This window comes from Quercus robur, chromosome 4 (genome assembly GCF_932294415.1).
Source record: "Quercus robur chromosome 4, dhQueRobu3.1, whole genome shotgun sequence".
Classification (NCBI taxonomy): Eukaryota; Viridiplantae; Streptophyta; class Magnoliopsida; order Fagales; family Fagaceae; genus Quercus; species Quercus robur.
Window position 1 is genome coordinate 71,581,378 of NC_065537.1, and position 12,676 is coordinate 71,594,053.

General features: G+C 43.4%; 2 protein-coding genes across 2 annotated transcripts; one reads left to right on the plus strand and one right to left on the minus strand.

The window, feature by feature from the left end:
• The first annotated feature begins 1,218 nt into the window (after positions 1–1,218).
• On the plus strand, positions 1,219–3,883 carry LOC126722518 (uncharacterized). Its single transcript, XM_050425674.1, has 6 exons — positions 1,219–1,300; positions 1,415–1,473; positions 1,588–2,551; positions 2,638–2,817; positions 2,907–3,265; positions 3,377–3,883. Exons 1-6 carry the CDS (start codon positions 1,219–1,221, stop codon positions 3,881–3,883), a joined length of 2,151 nt encoding a protein of 716 aa, XP_050281631.1.
• A 4,772-nt stretch (positions 3,884–8,655) lies between these two features.
• On the minus strand, positions 8,656–10,630 carry LOC126722520 (uncharacterized). Its single transcript, XM_050425675.1, has 3 exons — positions 10,410–10,630; positions 8,772–10,268; positions 8,656–8,671 (listed from the first exon to the last, which is right to left on the minus strand). Exons 1-3 carry the CDS (start codon positions 10,628–10,630, stop codon positions 8,656–8,658), a joined length of 1,734 nt encoding a protein of 577 aa, XP_050281632.1.
• Positions 10,631–12,676: the final 2,046 nt, after the last annotated feature.

The window sequence follows — 12,676 nt, forward strand, 5'->3', positions numbered from 1 at the left end:
TTTGATCTTATATTTTTATGTTTTTTGTGTTTTTAGAAGAGAGAGATATAAAAGTGGTGCGAAATTATATATTTAGTACACGTTTGGATAGTGCTGAAAAGCACTGCTGCGTTTGCGTTTTTTTTTTTTTTTTTTTTTGAGAAACGCATTTCAGCAAAATTTATGCTTTTCCAGTGGGTCTTGTGCACTGTTCACGGGACCCACAAATCTTTTTTTTTTTTTTTTCAAGCAAAATTTTCATTAAAAATGAGTCTCACAGCACTATTCACACATTTAAAAATTATTTTGCTACAATATTTTCAGTTTTTAGCAAAATAAGCGATATCCAAACACACTCTTAGTCTCATTTCTATCTGAGTTAACCCAAGTAGGTAATTAAAATTTTGGCCAAACTACAATGACTAAGTTTAGGGCCGGCCCTAGACATTTTGGGACCTAAGACGAGAACTAAAAATTTGACATTTTTTAATACTTATATATTAATTAAATTAATGTTTATTTAATATTTTTATATTATAATATATTTCATTTAAAATCAATTTTTCTTGCCTTTTGAGATGCAAATTGACTGATTAAATTTTTGTATTCAAGTTCTTCTAACATCTCCATTTCAATTGATAACATCTGATGATGATTTGATCGTCAGTTGATTTATGATCGTCCAGATGAAACTGTTCCTCGCCAGACCAATCTTCTGCAACTCGTGAACGAACGAAAGAAGGTAGTTTGCCGGCGTTGTGCCTGCAAAAAGGTCTCCGATGCCAAAGTCAGTAAGATTTACAAAGGAGAACAATGGGAGTAATTTTCTAGAGTGTTTTCTTACCCTGCCCCTCTCCGGGTTTAGCTCTTTTATATGTGTGTTTGTAGGTCCTTTCTTCTAGCCGTTGGTGGAGTCTTGATGGAGGCTTTAATCTAGCCTGGTAACGTCTTTGCTGGGTGTTAATGATGAGCTGCCATTCCCAACGGTCTGAAGGTTGATTAATGTCTTGTAACCGCTCCGCGAAGGGTAGGAACGAGTGTCCGGATGTTTGAGCGACGACCTTCTCTCTTGGGACGATTTTATCAAGATCGTCCCTTTCTTGCCTTCTGTGGACGATTACCATTTTGGTCGGGCGTATCAGTTGCCCCCTATTCCATGGTCGTCCATTCTTTGGACGATTATAGGAATATGAAGAGTTTGCTATGACCATTCATTTTTTATTCATTTATTTTTCAGTAATGGCGCTTGGAATTCTGCTCCGCATTGATTGCGTAGTGGCGGCTATGAATCCTCTTAGCGCCACGTGTTTGGTTTCTACTGGTAGGAGTGCCTCGTTTCCGGTGAGTGTCTTTTCAGTTTTCCCGCACTTTCCAAGGCAGAAACGTTTGATCTCTTTTGGTTTTTCCTTTTTCCATTTCTCCATTGTCTGTGCAGTTGTTCTCTCCTACGCGTATTTTGCTCCTCAACTCCTCAGTTTTCTTCCTAACTTCCAGGTACGCCCACCCCATTTTACGCTTTTCCTTTTCAGTTTTCCCTTGTATTTGTGTCGCTTGAATTCTTTTTCCTTTTCTGTACTGGTTTCTCCTCTCACTGAGTGGTGGGGTTAGTTCTTTTTCTTTTTCTCTCCTTTAATGGTGGACACCTTCGAAGTTAGGCGTAGCTTCCCTTCCGTAGCCTTTCTCCTTGCTCGCCTAGGTTCCTTGGTAGAGCTGTCTGGTGACCTATTGGGTGCGCCTTCCCTCGCCGGTTCGTATCCTGTGGTGGAGGAATTTGTTAATAGGGGTTCTGGGTTAGGTTCGGCGTTGGGTGTTTTATACCCCCTTCTGTTGGAGTCTCAGGCTTGGTTTCGGTCTATCAGAGGGCAACTAAGAGGGGAAAATATGGGTTTAGAGGAAGGGTTAGGTGATCTAGAGGGGGGCTCGTCCTCAAATGTGGTTGAGGAAGAGACCGGGATCGTCGCTATAACCACCACTCCTTCCCGTGTTCCTTCGTCCTCCCATTCCCCTGTTCCGGCGACGGCCCGTCGATTTCATGCCTTGAAGGAAAATTGCTCCTTAAAAGTTGAGGTTTTTAGTAAGTTTAAGGACAGATTTCAATTTCCAGAGGGAACTAAGGCTCGTCTACCCAGGAAGGGCGAAAAAGCTTGTGCCTTTGCCCACGGAGAGGTTTGCTTTTACGAGGCAGCTTTTTCGTGTGGCCTCCGATTCCCCGTCCATCCATTCATAATGGAGCTTCTTTACCATTTTAACCTTGCACCGGGGCAAATTATGCCTAACTCTTGGAGAATAGTGATTAGCTGCATGGTGATCTGGACGACCATTGCTGACGGGGATATGATCTCAGTTAATGAGTTTGTCTACTTGTATCGTCTGAAAGAGTCCAGGGAGTTTGGGTACTACGAGTTCGTCCCTTGGTCTAGGAAGGCCCGTCTGGTAGCTGACCTTCCGTCGTCCTTTCGCTACTGGAAGTCAAGATACTTCTTTGTATCTGGGGACGGTTGGGAGACGCTGCCCGACGATCTGTGGGGGAATGTTCCTAGGTTGCTGCGACGATGGGAGACCCCGTTGATTGGTGCGTGTCTCCCAATGTTGTTGGGCACTCTTTTTTTTTTTTTTTTTTTTTTTTTTTTTTTTTTGTTTGACGTCGTCCTTTTGCAGTGAAAGACCGTCCGGAGCTAGAGGCCAGGTTTGCCAAGCGAGTGCAGGCTGCTCTTGAATACGCCAGGACGATAGAAGATTTTGGAGAGCTGATTGATCCGCGAACCTTGGCTCGTCACTGCCTGGGGCCAGAACCTTCACTTTACGTTCTCAGTACTCTTGACCGTGAAGAGAGAAAACGTAAGTTGCACTTCACGCTTTTTCTTTGTGTTTGCTGGCATTCTTTTTACTCGTCCTTACGCCTCTTTTTTTTTATTCGTCCTTGGTAGAAATGACGTCAAAATTCAACAAGGAGATGTATGCTAAAATCAAGGGCAAAAAGAATGAGCCCCTTTCCAGCATAGGCCAGAAGCGGCTGAGGATCACGGACAGGGAGAAGGAGAAAGAGGTAGTGGAGAGAGGGTCGTCCACACCTACCCTTGATCTGGACGAAGGTCTGCTTGCATCTCCTGGAGTTTCAATCGAGGAGGTTGCTCGTCCCTCGAAGAAGCAGAAAGCTGCTAGCAAGGGAAAAGGGAAAGCTGATGCCAGCGTCTGGTCAGATGCAGGGACGGCCATGGACCGTGCTACCGAGCTCTTTACCCCTGCTGAGATGAGGGAAGTTACGAGCATTCCTTCACACGAGATGGTGAGCAGCCACGTCCACAAACTCGTGCAGGTGAATCGTCATACTTTTTTTTTTTTTTTTTTTTTTTTTTTGTATTGAGCTAACTTTTATTAACTTTGTATTCGTCCATAGGTGTTGGGGGAGACCATGCACATCACCACTCAGTACCTGGCAAATGAGGAGAAGGCCGTCGTGGCCAACTCGAAGGTAGACGCTTTGGAGGCTGAAGCTTCTGGTTTGCGCAAGGACTTGATCACAACTATGGACTCTCTCAACGCTTCTAAGGAGCAAGTCCGCGTGCTGACGGAGCAGCTGGATTCTGAGAGACAAACCGTGAAGCAGAAGGACGAACTTCTAGCGACGGCTGCTCAGAAGATGAAGGTTGCGGTAGCCAAAGCCGTCACTGCCTTCCAATCCTCTGAAGAATACAACACCCTTCTCTTCCAGTGGTACTTTAAAGGGTTCGAGCTGCTGCGAAGGTATCTCGTCAAGCATGGTCCTGCCGTGAGCCTTGACGATCTGGACTTTGAAGCCGTTGACAAGGAGATTGAGGAGGACGAGGCGGCTCAAACAGGAGTGTCCACCGGCGTTGAACCACCTCAGGCTACCCAGGACGATGAAATTCCCCCTTCAGCCTAGTTTGCCTTAAGGAAATTCCCATTTTTTTTTTTTTTTTTTTTTTTATGCACCAAGTGAAGAATAGTAGTTGTTTGGATGCCCCTCCTGTTTTTGGGGCCCCTTTTTGAACAATTTAACTTTATATTTGAATTTATAAATGTGTGTGCTTGCTCATTTGATTTTTGGAAATGTTTCCCATTACCTGACTTTCTGGTCGTCCTGTATGGATAAAATCGTGTTGATCACTTTGAAGGGTTTGTCCCTCTTGTACAGATGAGACCATGTTGTGTGATGTACATGGACATCGAGGGAATTTAGCCTTAGAGGTGACGTCCATTTCTTTAAGGAACTTTTGTCGTCGTGGTGCGTCGATGTACTTCGTCCAAAGAATTTTGCCGTCATTATTCTTTACATCCATTATCGTTACTAAGCCATGTACGTCCATCTCAGGAGTTTCATGGTCATTAAGCTTTTTAGGGACGATGTACAATCATTTAAGGAATTTTGTCGCCATTAAGCTTTTTTAGGAACGATGTACATCCATTTAAGGAATTTTATCGTCATTAAGCTTTTTAGGGACGATGTACATCCATTCAAGGAATTTTATCGCCACTAAGCTTTTTAGGGACGATGTACATCCATTTAAGGAATCTTATCGTCATTAAGCTTTTTAGGGACGATGTACATCCATTTAAGGAATTTTATCGTCATTAAGCTTTTTAGGGACGATGTACATCCATTTAAGGAATTTTATCGCCATTAAGCTTTTTAATGACGATGTACATCCATTTAAGGAATTTTATCGTCATTAAGCTTTTTAGGGACGATGTACATCCATTTAAGGAATTTTATCGTCATTAAGCTTTTTAGGGACGATGTACATCCATTTAAGGAATCTTATCGTCATTAAGCTTTTTAGGGACGATGTACATCCATTTAAGGAATCTTATCGTCGTTAAGCTTTTTTAGGGACGATCTCCTGCGCTTATTTTTGGAAACAGTGATGAATGACTTGCTCGATAATATTCAAAGGATGCTGGATAATACTCATAACTCGAACAATTGCTTACATAAGATAGAAGTATCAAATTGGTTTTACAATGAAGTTTATGGTTCCTTTTCATAATACCTCTTTAGATGCTCAACGTTCCATGGACGAGGTAGTCTTTTCCCTTCTGAATCCTCCAGGTGATAGCTGCCCTGACGCGAATAATGGACGACTCTGTAGGGTCCTTCCCAGGACGGTCCCAACTTACCATGTGCTGGGTCCTTTGTGGCAGGGGTGACTTTTCTAAGGACGAGGTCACCAATGTTGAATCTTCTTAGCTTCACTCTTTGATTATAATATTCTGCTATCTTCTGCTGGTACTTCGCCATTTTCTCAGCTGCCTGACCTCTGATCTCGTCCAGGCTGTCTAAGTTTTCCTTCAATTGGTCTTCATTGGTTTGTTCGTCAAAAAATTCCCTCCTCAAGCTTGTGAGACCAACCTCTACTGGTATGACTGCTTCTGTGCCATATGTTAGACTGAATGGTGTTTCTCCAGTTGGTGTCCGTGCTGTCGTCCTGTATGCCCATAGGGCGCCTGGCAGTTCCTCAGGCCACATTCCTTTTGCCCCCACCAATCGGGACTTGATGATCTTCAGCAGGGTCCGGTTGGTTACTTCCGTCTGTCCATTGGCCTGGGGATGCCCTGGCGATGAATACTTATTTTTGATACCTAAGCTCGAGCAAAATGACCTGAAGCTTTGGCTGTCGAACTGACGGCCGTTGTCTGATATGATCGTCCTTGGTATTCCAAACCTGCAAACAATATTTTTCCAAACAAAATTTTGTACCTTTGCTTCGGTGATCGTCGCCAGAGCTTCTGCCTCCACCCATTTTGTGAAGTAGTCGATGGCGACGAGCAGGAACTTCACCTGTCTCTTTGCCTGAGGTAAGGGACCCATGATGTCGATCCCCCATTGCGCAAATGGCCAGGGCGATGATATTGTGGTCATCTTCTCTCCGGGGAGCCTTTGAACATTCCCATACCTCTGGCAACTGTCACACGTCCTCACAAAGTCGGCTGCGTCTTGTTGCATTGTTGGCCAAAAGTAGCCAGCTCTCATGATGTTTCTGGCGAGAGACTTTGCCCCCGCGTGATCTCCGCAGATCCCACCATGCACTTCTTCAAGGATGTACCTGGCTTCCTCCTTTTCCACACATCTCAAATATGGCTGAGAGTAGCCTCTTTTGTAAAGTTCGTCATTAAGTATCGTGAATCTGGCTGCTCGTTTTCTGATCTTTTTAGCTTCCTCTGGATCATCCGGTAGTCGTCCTTCTTGAAGGAAGGTGATTATCGGATTCGTCCATCCACTGTCTGTGTGGACGGTGGAGATCTGAAGTTCCAGTATGCTGGGATGGTTCTGTTCTTCCATCCTCCAATCGGACTTCTTACCTCCACTGTCCATTGAGGCACTTCGGGCCACCTCATCAGCTTCTGTGTTCTGTTCTCTGGGGATTTGGACGAACTCTGCGTATTTGAAGGCACTGATCAATTGGTTTGTCAGCTTGAGGTATTTCTGCATCCTTGTTTCCTTTGCCTCGTACTCTCCTCTTACTTGTCCAATGACGAGTTGAGAATCGCTCCTGAACACAACATTCTCAGCTCCTAGTGCTCGAGCCACTCTTAACCCTGCCAGCAGTGCCTCATATTCTGCTTCATTATTGGTCACCGGGAACTTAAGTTGGACTCCATACTTGATAACATTCTTTTCGGGAGAAGTGAGGACGATGCCAGCTCCACCTCCGTGTTGGGTGGACGATCCATCAGTATTAACCGTCCAGATGTTCTCTACGTTTTCAGGGACGGTGAACTCTGCTATAAAATCTGCTAGTGCCTGTGCTTTTATTGCCACCCTTGGACGATACTTTATGTCGAACTGGCTGAGCTCGACTGCCCACTGCACCATTCTTCCTGCTGCTTCTGGTTTGTTCATTGCCTTTTTAATGGGCTGATCCGTCATCACGACGATGGGATTGGCTTGGAAATACGGACGGAGTTTCCTTGAGGCCATAATCAGGGCGAAGGTGATCTTCTCCATACGCGGGTACCGTGCCTCGGCGCCCTGGAAGGCCTGGCTAACGTAATACACAGGAAGTTGTAAACCACCATCTTCTCTAATCAACGCCGCGCTGACAGCTGTGGCTGAGACGGCTAAGTACAGGAATAGCTCTTCACCTTCTTTGGACGGGCTCAGGAGGGGCGGGTTGCTAAGATAACTTTTTAGCTCTTGGAAGGCCGCTTCGCATTCCTCCGTCCATGAAAACGCTTTCTTCAAAGTTTTGAAGAACGGAAGGCATTTGTCCGTCGCCTTCGAGACGAACCGGTTGAGGGCCGCAATTCTCCCTGTCAGGGACTGCACTTCTTTGACCGTCCTGGGTGAGGACATTTCCAGGATGGCCCTGACCTTCTCGGGATTTGCTTCAATCCCTCTCTGCGATACTACAAACCCGAGAAACTTTCCCGAGGAAACCCCAAAGGCACATTTGGACGGGTTTAGTTTCATGCTATATCGTCTGAGAGTGTTGAACGTCTCTCTGAGGTCGTCCAGATGGTTTTCTTCTTCCTTGCTCTTGACAAGCATATCATCAACGTAAACCTCCACATTTCTCCCGATTTGCTTCTCGAACATCTGATTCACCAATCTTTGGTAGGTGGCCCCTGCATTTTTGAGCCCAAAAGGCATGACTCGATAGCAGTAGAGTCCCTGGCTGGTGATAAAAGCGGTCTTCTCTTGGTCTTCTTCGGCCATCTGTATCTGGTTATACCCTGAAAACGCGTCCATAAATGTGAGAAGTTTGTGTCCTGCTATGGAGTCTACTAGCTGGTCGATTCTGGGCAGCGGGAAGCTATCTTTTGGGCATGCTTGGTTCAGGTCTGTAAAGTCGACACACATCCTCCACTTCCCATTTGACTTTTTGACCATGACTACGTTGGCCAACCATTCTGGATAGTGAACTTCTCGGATAAATTTTGCTGCAAGCAACTTATTTACCTCGTCCATTACTGCCTTATTTCGCTCGGGAGCAAATACTCTCCTTTTCTGCTGGACAGGTTTCTTTTCGGGATCAACATTCAGATGGTGCTGGATGAGGCTTGCTGGGATTCCTGGCATATCCTTGTGACTCCAGGCGAAAATGTCCAGGTTGCTCTTCAGAAAGCTGACGATTTCGTCTTTCGTCTTTTGGCTCATGCTCGTCCCTATTTGGGTCGTCCTTGGAGGGTTCCCTTCAGCCAGTGATATCGTTTCAAGTTTCTCCATAATCTCCGGCGGCTTCTCCTCAATCGTCCACGTATGGTTTTCCTTTGAGGCCAGGACGGCATGGTAGCATTCCCTGGCCAGCACTTGATCACCCTTAATTTCCCCGATTCCATGCTCTGTTGGGAACTTCACCTTTAGGCAGTATGTGGAGATAGCAGCTTTCCAACGATTAAGCATTGGTCTGCCAATGATCACATTGTAGGACGAGGGTGAGTCTACTATTAGAAAATTGTGCTGGTTGGTTACCTGAAGGGGATATGACCCGGCTGTAACTGTTAACGTCGTGATTCCTCTGGGGTACACTTTGTCTCCGCTGAAGCTGACTAGGGGAGACTCAAAAGGACGAAGTCTTTTTGAGTCCAGCTTTAGTTGTTGGAAAGCAGGAAGATAGATTATATCTGCAGAACTTCCGCTGTCGACCAGGACTCTTCGCGTGTTGAACCCCTCGATCATGATCATAATGACGAGTGGATCATCATGGGGCTGCTTCACACTTCTGGCCTCCTCCTCAGAAAAATGCAAGTCTTCACTGGTGCGTCTTTGCTTTGATGGTGGTACACTGTGGACGCTGTTTACCTGTCTTTGGTATGACTTCCTGAGAGACTTGAATGATCCTCCGGCGGTTGGTCCCCCGGCGATGGTTTTTATTTCCCCTAGCGCATTCTGTGGACGAGGTTGGTGGCGATCTTCGTCTCTTCGTGCATTCACTGGCTGGCTCTTCTGTCCGTACCTGCTGAAATCCCCCCTCTTTACGTACTGTTGTAGCTTCCCATTACGGATGAGCTCTTCAATCTGCTCTTTCAGGTCCCTGCAGTCCTCCGTGTAGTGCCCGTGATCTTTATGGAAACGGCAGTATTTCCTTTTATCGCGTAATCCAGGTGCTGACTGGAGTGGTTTTGGCCACTTTAGGGATGGTTCGTCCCTTATTTCTGTTAGAATTTGATCTACGGACATCGCCAGCGGGGTGAATTTTGACGGACGAGGGTTTTTATCGTCCCTTCTTCGGTCGTCATTTCTCCTGTCATGACGTTCTCGTTTTAGCCCTCTTCGATCGTCCTCCTTTTCCTTCTTCTTTTCCCTGCTCTTATCTGCTCCATCAATAGCTGCCAGAGCTTCCTCCGCGTTCATGTACTTCTGAGCCTTTAACAGTGTCTCAGCCATCGTCTTAGGGGGATTTTTTGCCAAGGATGCTACAAAATCCCTGGACTTCAATCCTGCTTTGAAGGTTGTGAGATGTACCTTGTCATCCGTCTCATCTATTTCCAACATTCCTCGGGTGAAGCGTGTCACGTAGGACCTCAGTGGTTCCTTCTCTCCTTGTTTGATGGTAAGTAAGTGGTCGGCAGTTCTCTTTGGTCGCTGCCCCCCCACGAAGTGACGGACAAAGGAGTTGCTCAACTGTTCGAAATTGTCGATGGACGATGTTGGCAACTTGTTGAACCATTCCCTGGCTGCTCCTTTGAGGGTCGTAGGGAATGAGCGACAGAAGATCTCGTCAGGTGGCTGTTGGAGGCCTAAGGTCGTCCTGAAGGTATTCAGGTGATCCAAGGGGTCTTTCAGTCCGTCGAAAGGTTCTAGTTGTGGTAGACGGAATTTGGAGGGTACAGGGCACTCTTGGACAGCTATGGTAAAGGGCGAATCCGTCTTCCGGACGATTCTCTCCAAACTTTGGTCCGTCTTTCCTTTTATGGCGTTTCTTAGCTCGTCCATCTCTTTCCTCATTTCTCTCAATAGGTCCGAACTTGCTTCTTCTGGAGTACTTGTCCGCCTTCTGTTGCTGTCTTCATCGTCTCCCCTATCCGCACGATTGCTTTCTTGTAGTAGTCGTTGTTTCATTTCTTGGTTCTGTCTTGTGAGTTCTTCCACGGTTGCTGACAGCGACTGAACTTGTAGGGCCAGCGCAGCAGGGTCTGGGTTTGTACTGGATTCCATTTGGACTGGGGACAGATTGCGTTTATCGTCGTTTCCCACAGACGGCGCCAAACTGATGATGATTTGATCGTCAGTTGATTTATGATCGTCCAGATGAAACTGTTCCTCGCCAGACCAATCTTCTGCAACTCGTGAACGAACGAAAGAAGGTAGTTTGCCGGCGTTGTGCCTGCAAAAAGGTCTCCGATGCCAAAGTCAGTAAGATTTACAAAGGAGAACAATGGGAGTAATTTTCTAGAGTGTTTTCTTACCCTGCCCCTCTCCGGGTTTAGCTCTTTTATATGTGTGTTTGTAGGTCCTTTCTTCTAGCCGTTGGTGGAGTCTTGATGGAGGCTTTAATCTAGCCTGGTAACGTCTTTGCTGGGTGTTAATGATGAGCTGCCATTCCCAACGGTCTGAAGGTTGATTAATGTCTTGTAACCGCTCCGCGAAGGGTAGGAACGAGTGTCCGGATGTTTGAGCGACGACCTTCTCTCTTGGGACGATTTTATCAAGATCGTCCCTTTCTTGCCTTCTGTGGACGATTACCATTTTGGTCGGGCGTATCAACATCTAATTTTAGAACTAATATTTTCCCAATCTCGAGTTCCTTCATTACATAGCTGGCCAGTACATTTAGACTCAAACAACTTGCAACAAAAACAAAATACTTGGTCTGTATCTTTTGAATACACTAGCCATTTTCAATCATGCTTCTCCCCATTTGATAATATTCGAGTGTAATGAATAGTAGAAAAATGTCTAGTGTCATCACCTCTAGGAAAAATTATATCATTGTCTCTAATTGGACCTCTTTCTACTAATAAATTTCTTAATTTTGTGTCAATATTTTTCCAATTACTTGGATCATAAATATTTGAAGGAATATAATTTAACATGTCATTATTATTTTCATTTTCTTCTAGTTGAACATCATTATGGTGAATTTGTTCATTTGTGACATTTTCATCATTATTTTCATTTTCTTATAAATTATTTTGAAGTTCATTATCCAAATTTGTTGTATTGCAAAATTGAACATCATTGTTATCTTGAAATTGTATCATTTCATTATCATCTAACTCTTTTTGGTGAATTTATTGCTCATTTGTGATATTTTCTTCTAAATTTTGTGTTATATTTTTTTTATTACTAATAACAAATTTATTCATTGATCCTTTTTGAGACTCAATTAATTTTTCTTCTTATTTTCTTTTTTTAAGTTTTTCATATCCAGATGCATATTTTCTAATAGACATTTTTAATCAAACAATATATTTATAAAGACTAAAATAAAAAATAATTTTCAAGTGTAGAGCAAATAAGAAATAGAACCTGATTTATATAAAAAGTATTTTTGTAGTTTCACCAAACAATAACAAGTTTTTACCACTAACTAAAATATATATATATAAAAGCACAAGATTAAAATTAAAAAAGAAAAGAAAAAAAAGGCACAAGCATAACAAAAATTTAAGCACAACCATAACACAAATCTTATTAATAAGACCTACCCACAAAAAAACACAAAGCAAATCCTATCTATAACCCAAAAAAAAAAAAAAAAAAACGCAAGCTTTATAAAAATAAATAAATAAATAAATAAATAAATAAAAACTTAAAGGCCCAAACAAACATGAAACATTTAGGCTGCCATAAACAAAACAGGCACAATGTTATTATGTTAACAAATAAAATGAAGAGAAAGCCAAGCGCCCAGATATTTATACCTAATGCGGACATACAATGAGCAATTGAGAGAGGCGGAGAACAGAGAATTAGATTCAGAGAAAGAATGAGAGAGGCGGAGAAAGTTTGCTTGAACAGTTGAGAGAGGCGGTCCAGGCGGAGGAAGCTTGCTTGAGTAGTTGAGAACAGTGGAGAGAATCAGAGAAAGAATGAGAGACAGAGAAAGGGGTAAAATTTTTAGGGATTTGAGTTATTTCATTTGTTTTGATTTGTGATTGTTTTGTGGTTAATCTCTTAGACCGAATTTGTAGTTTATCTTGTTGATTTTTGGTTTGTCTAGAGGATAATAATGTTTTTTTTTAGCAATGATTTTGTTTAGAACCAATGTTTAACCGGATCTACCAAAATTTTTGTTTTTTGGTTAAAAGGATGTGCCTGATTTTTATAATTCATCTGAAACTATTTTTTTTTTTTTGCCCCAAATACCCCTCTTTTCTAAAATTTTGAGGCCCCCTTCTACTTGAGGGTCTTAGTCAATTGCCTAATTGGTTTAGTGGAAGGGTCAGCCCTGACTAAGTTATAATTTTCCCTTTAATTTTTAAAGGGTAAAACTTTTATAGATTTGAAAGGATTAAATGTGAGATATTATTTCTTTTTTGATGGAATGTGAGATATTATTTCATATTCATACACATAAGAAGCATTTATATGGCAAGTTCCAACAAACTACTAGTCTAAAATGCTTTATGCTACCGACACTGTGTATTTATTACCTAGAAAGAAAAAAAAAACAAACAACAAGCTCGTGCTTTGCAATTTTACCAATTCCTCCATTGAAGTTAGAAGGCACGGGAAACAGCATCTCACACGCACCCTATCTAGTTTGAAGGCACGGGAAACAGCTTCTCA

Excerpts from the sequence above, each read along its gene's own strand:
- LOC126722518 (XM_050425674.1), top strand. The coding sequence starts at position 1,219 with ATGGCGCTTGGAATTCTGCTCCGCATTGATTGCGTAGTGGCGGCTATG. Across the intron at positions 1,301-1,414 it reads CACGTGTTTGGTTTCTACTG|TTGTTCTCTCCTACGCGTAT; the intron begins GTAGGAGTGCCT and ends TTGTCTGTGCAG. Across the intron at positions 2,552-2,637 it reads ATGGGAGACCCCGTTGATTG|TGAAAGACCGTCCGGAGCTA; the intron begins GTGCGTGTCTCC and ends GTCCTTTTGCAG.
- LOC126722520 (XM_050425675.1), bottom strand. The coding sequence starts at position 10,630 with ATGGTAATCGTCCACAGAAGGCAAGAAAGGGACGATCTTGATAAAATC. Across the intron at positions 10,269-10,409 it reads CCATCAAGACTCCACCAACG|GCACAACGCCGGCAAACTAC; the intron begins GCTAGAAGAAAG and ends ACCTTTTTGCAG.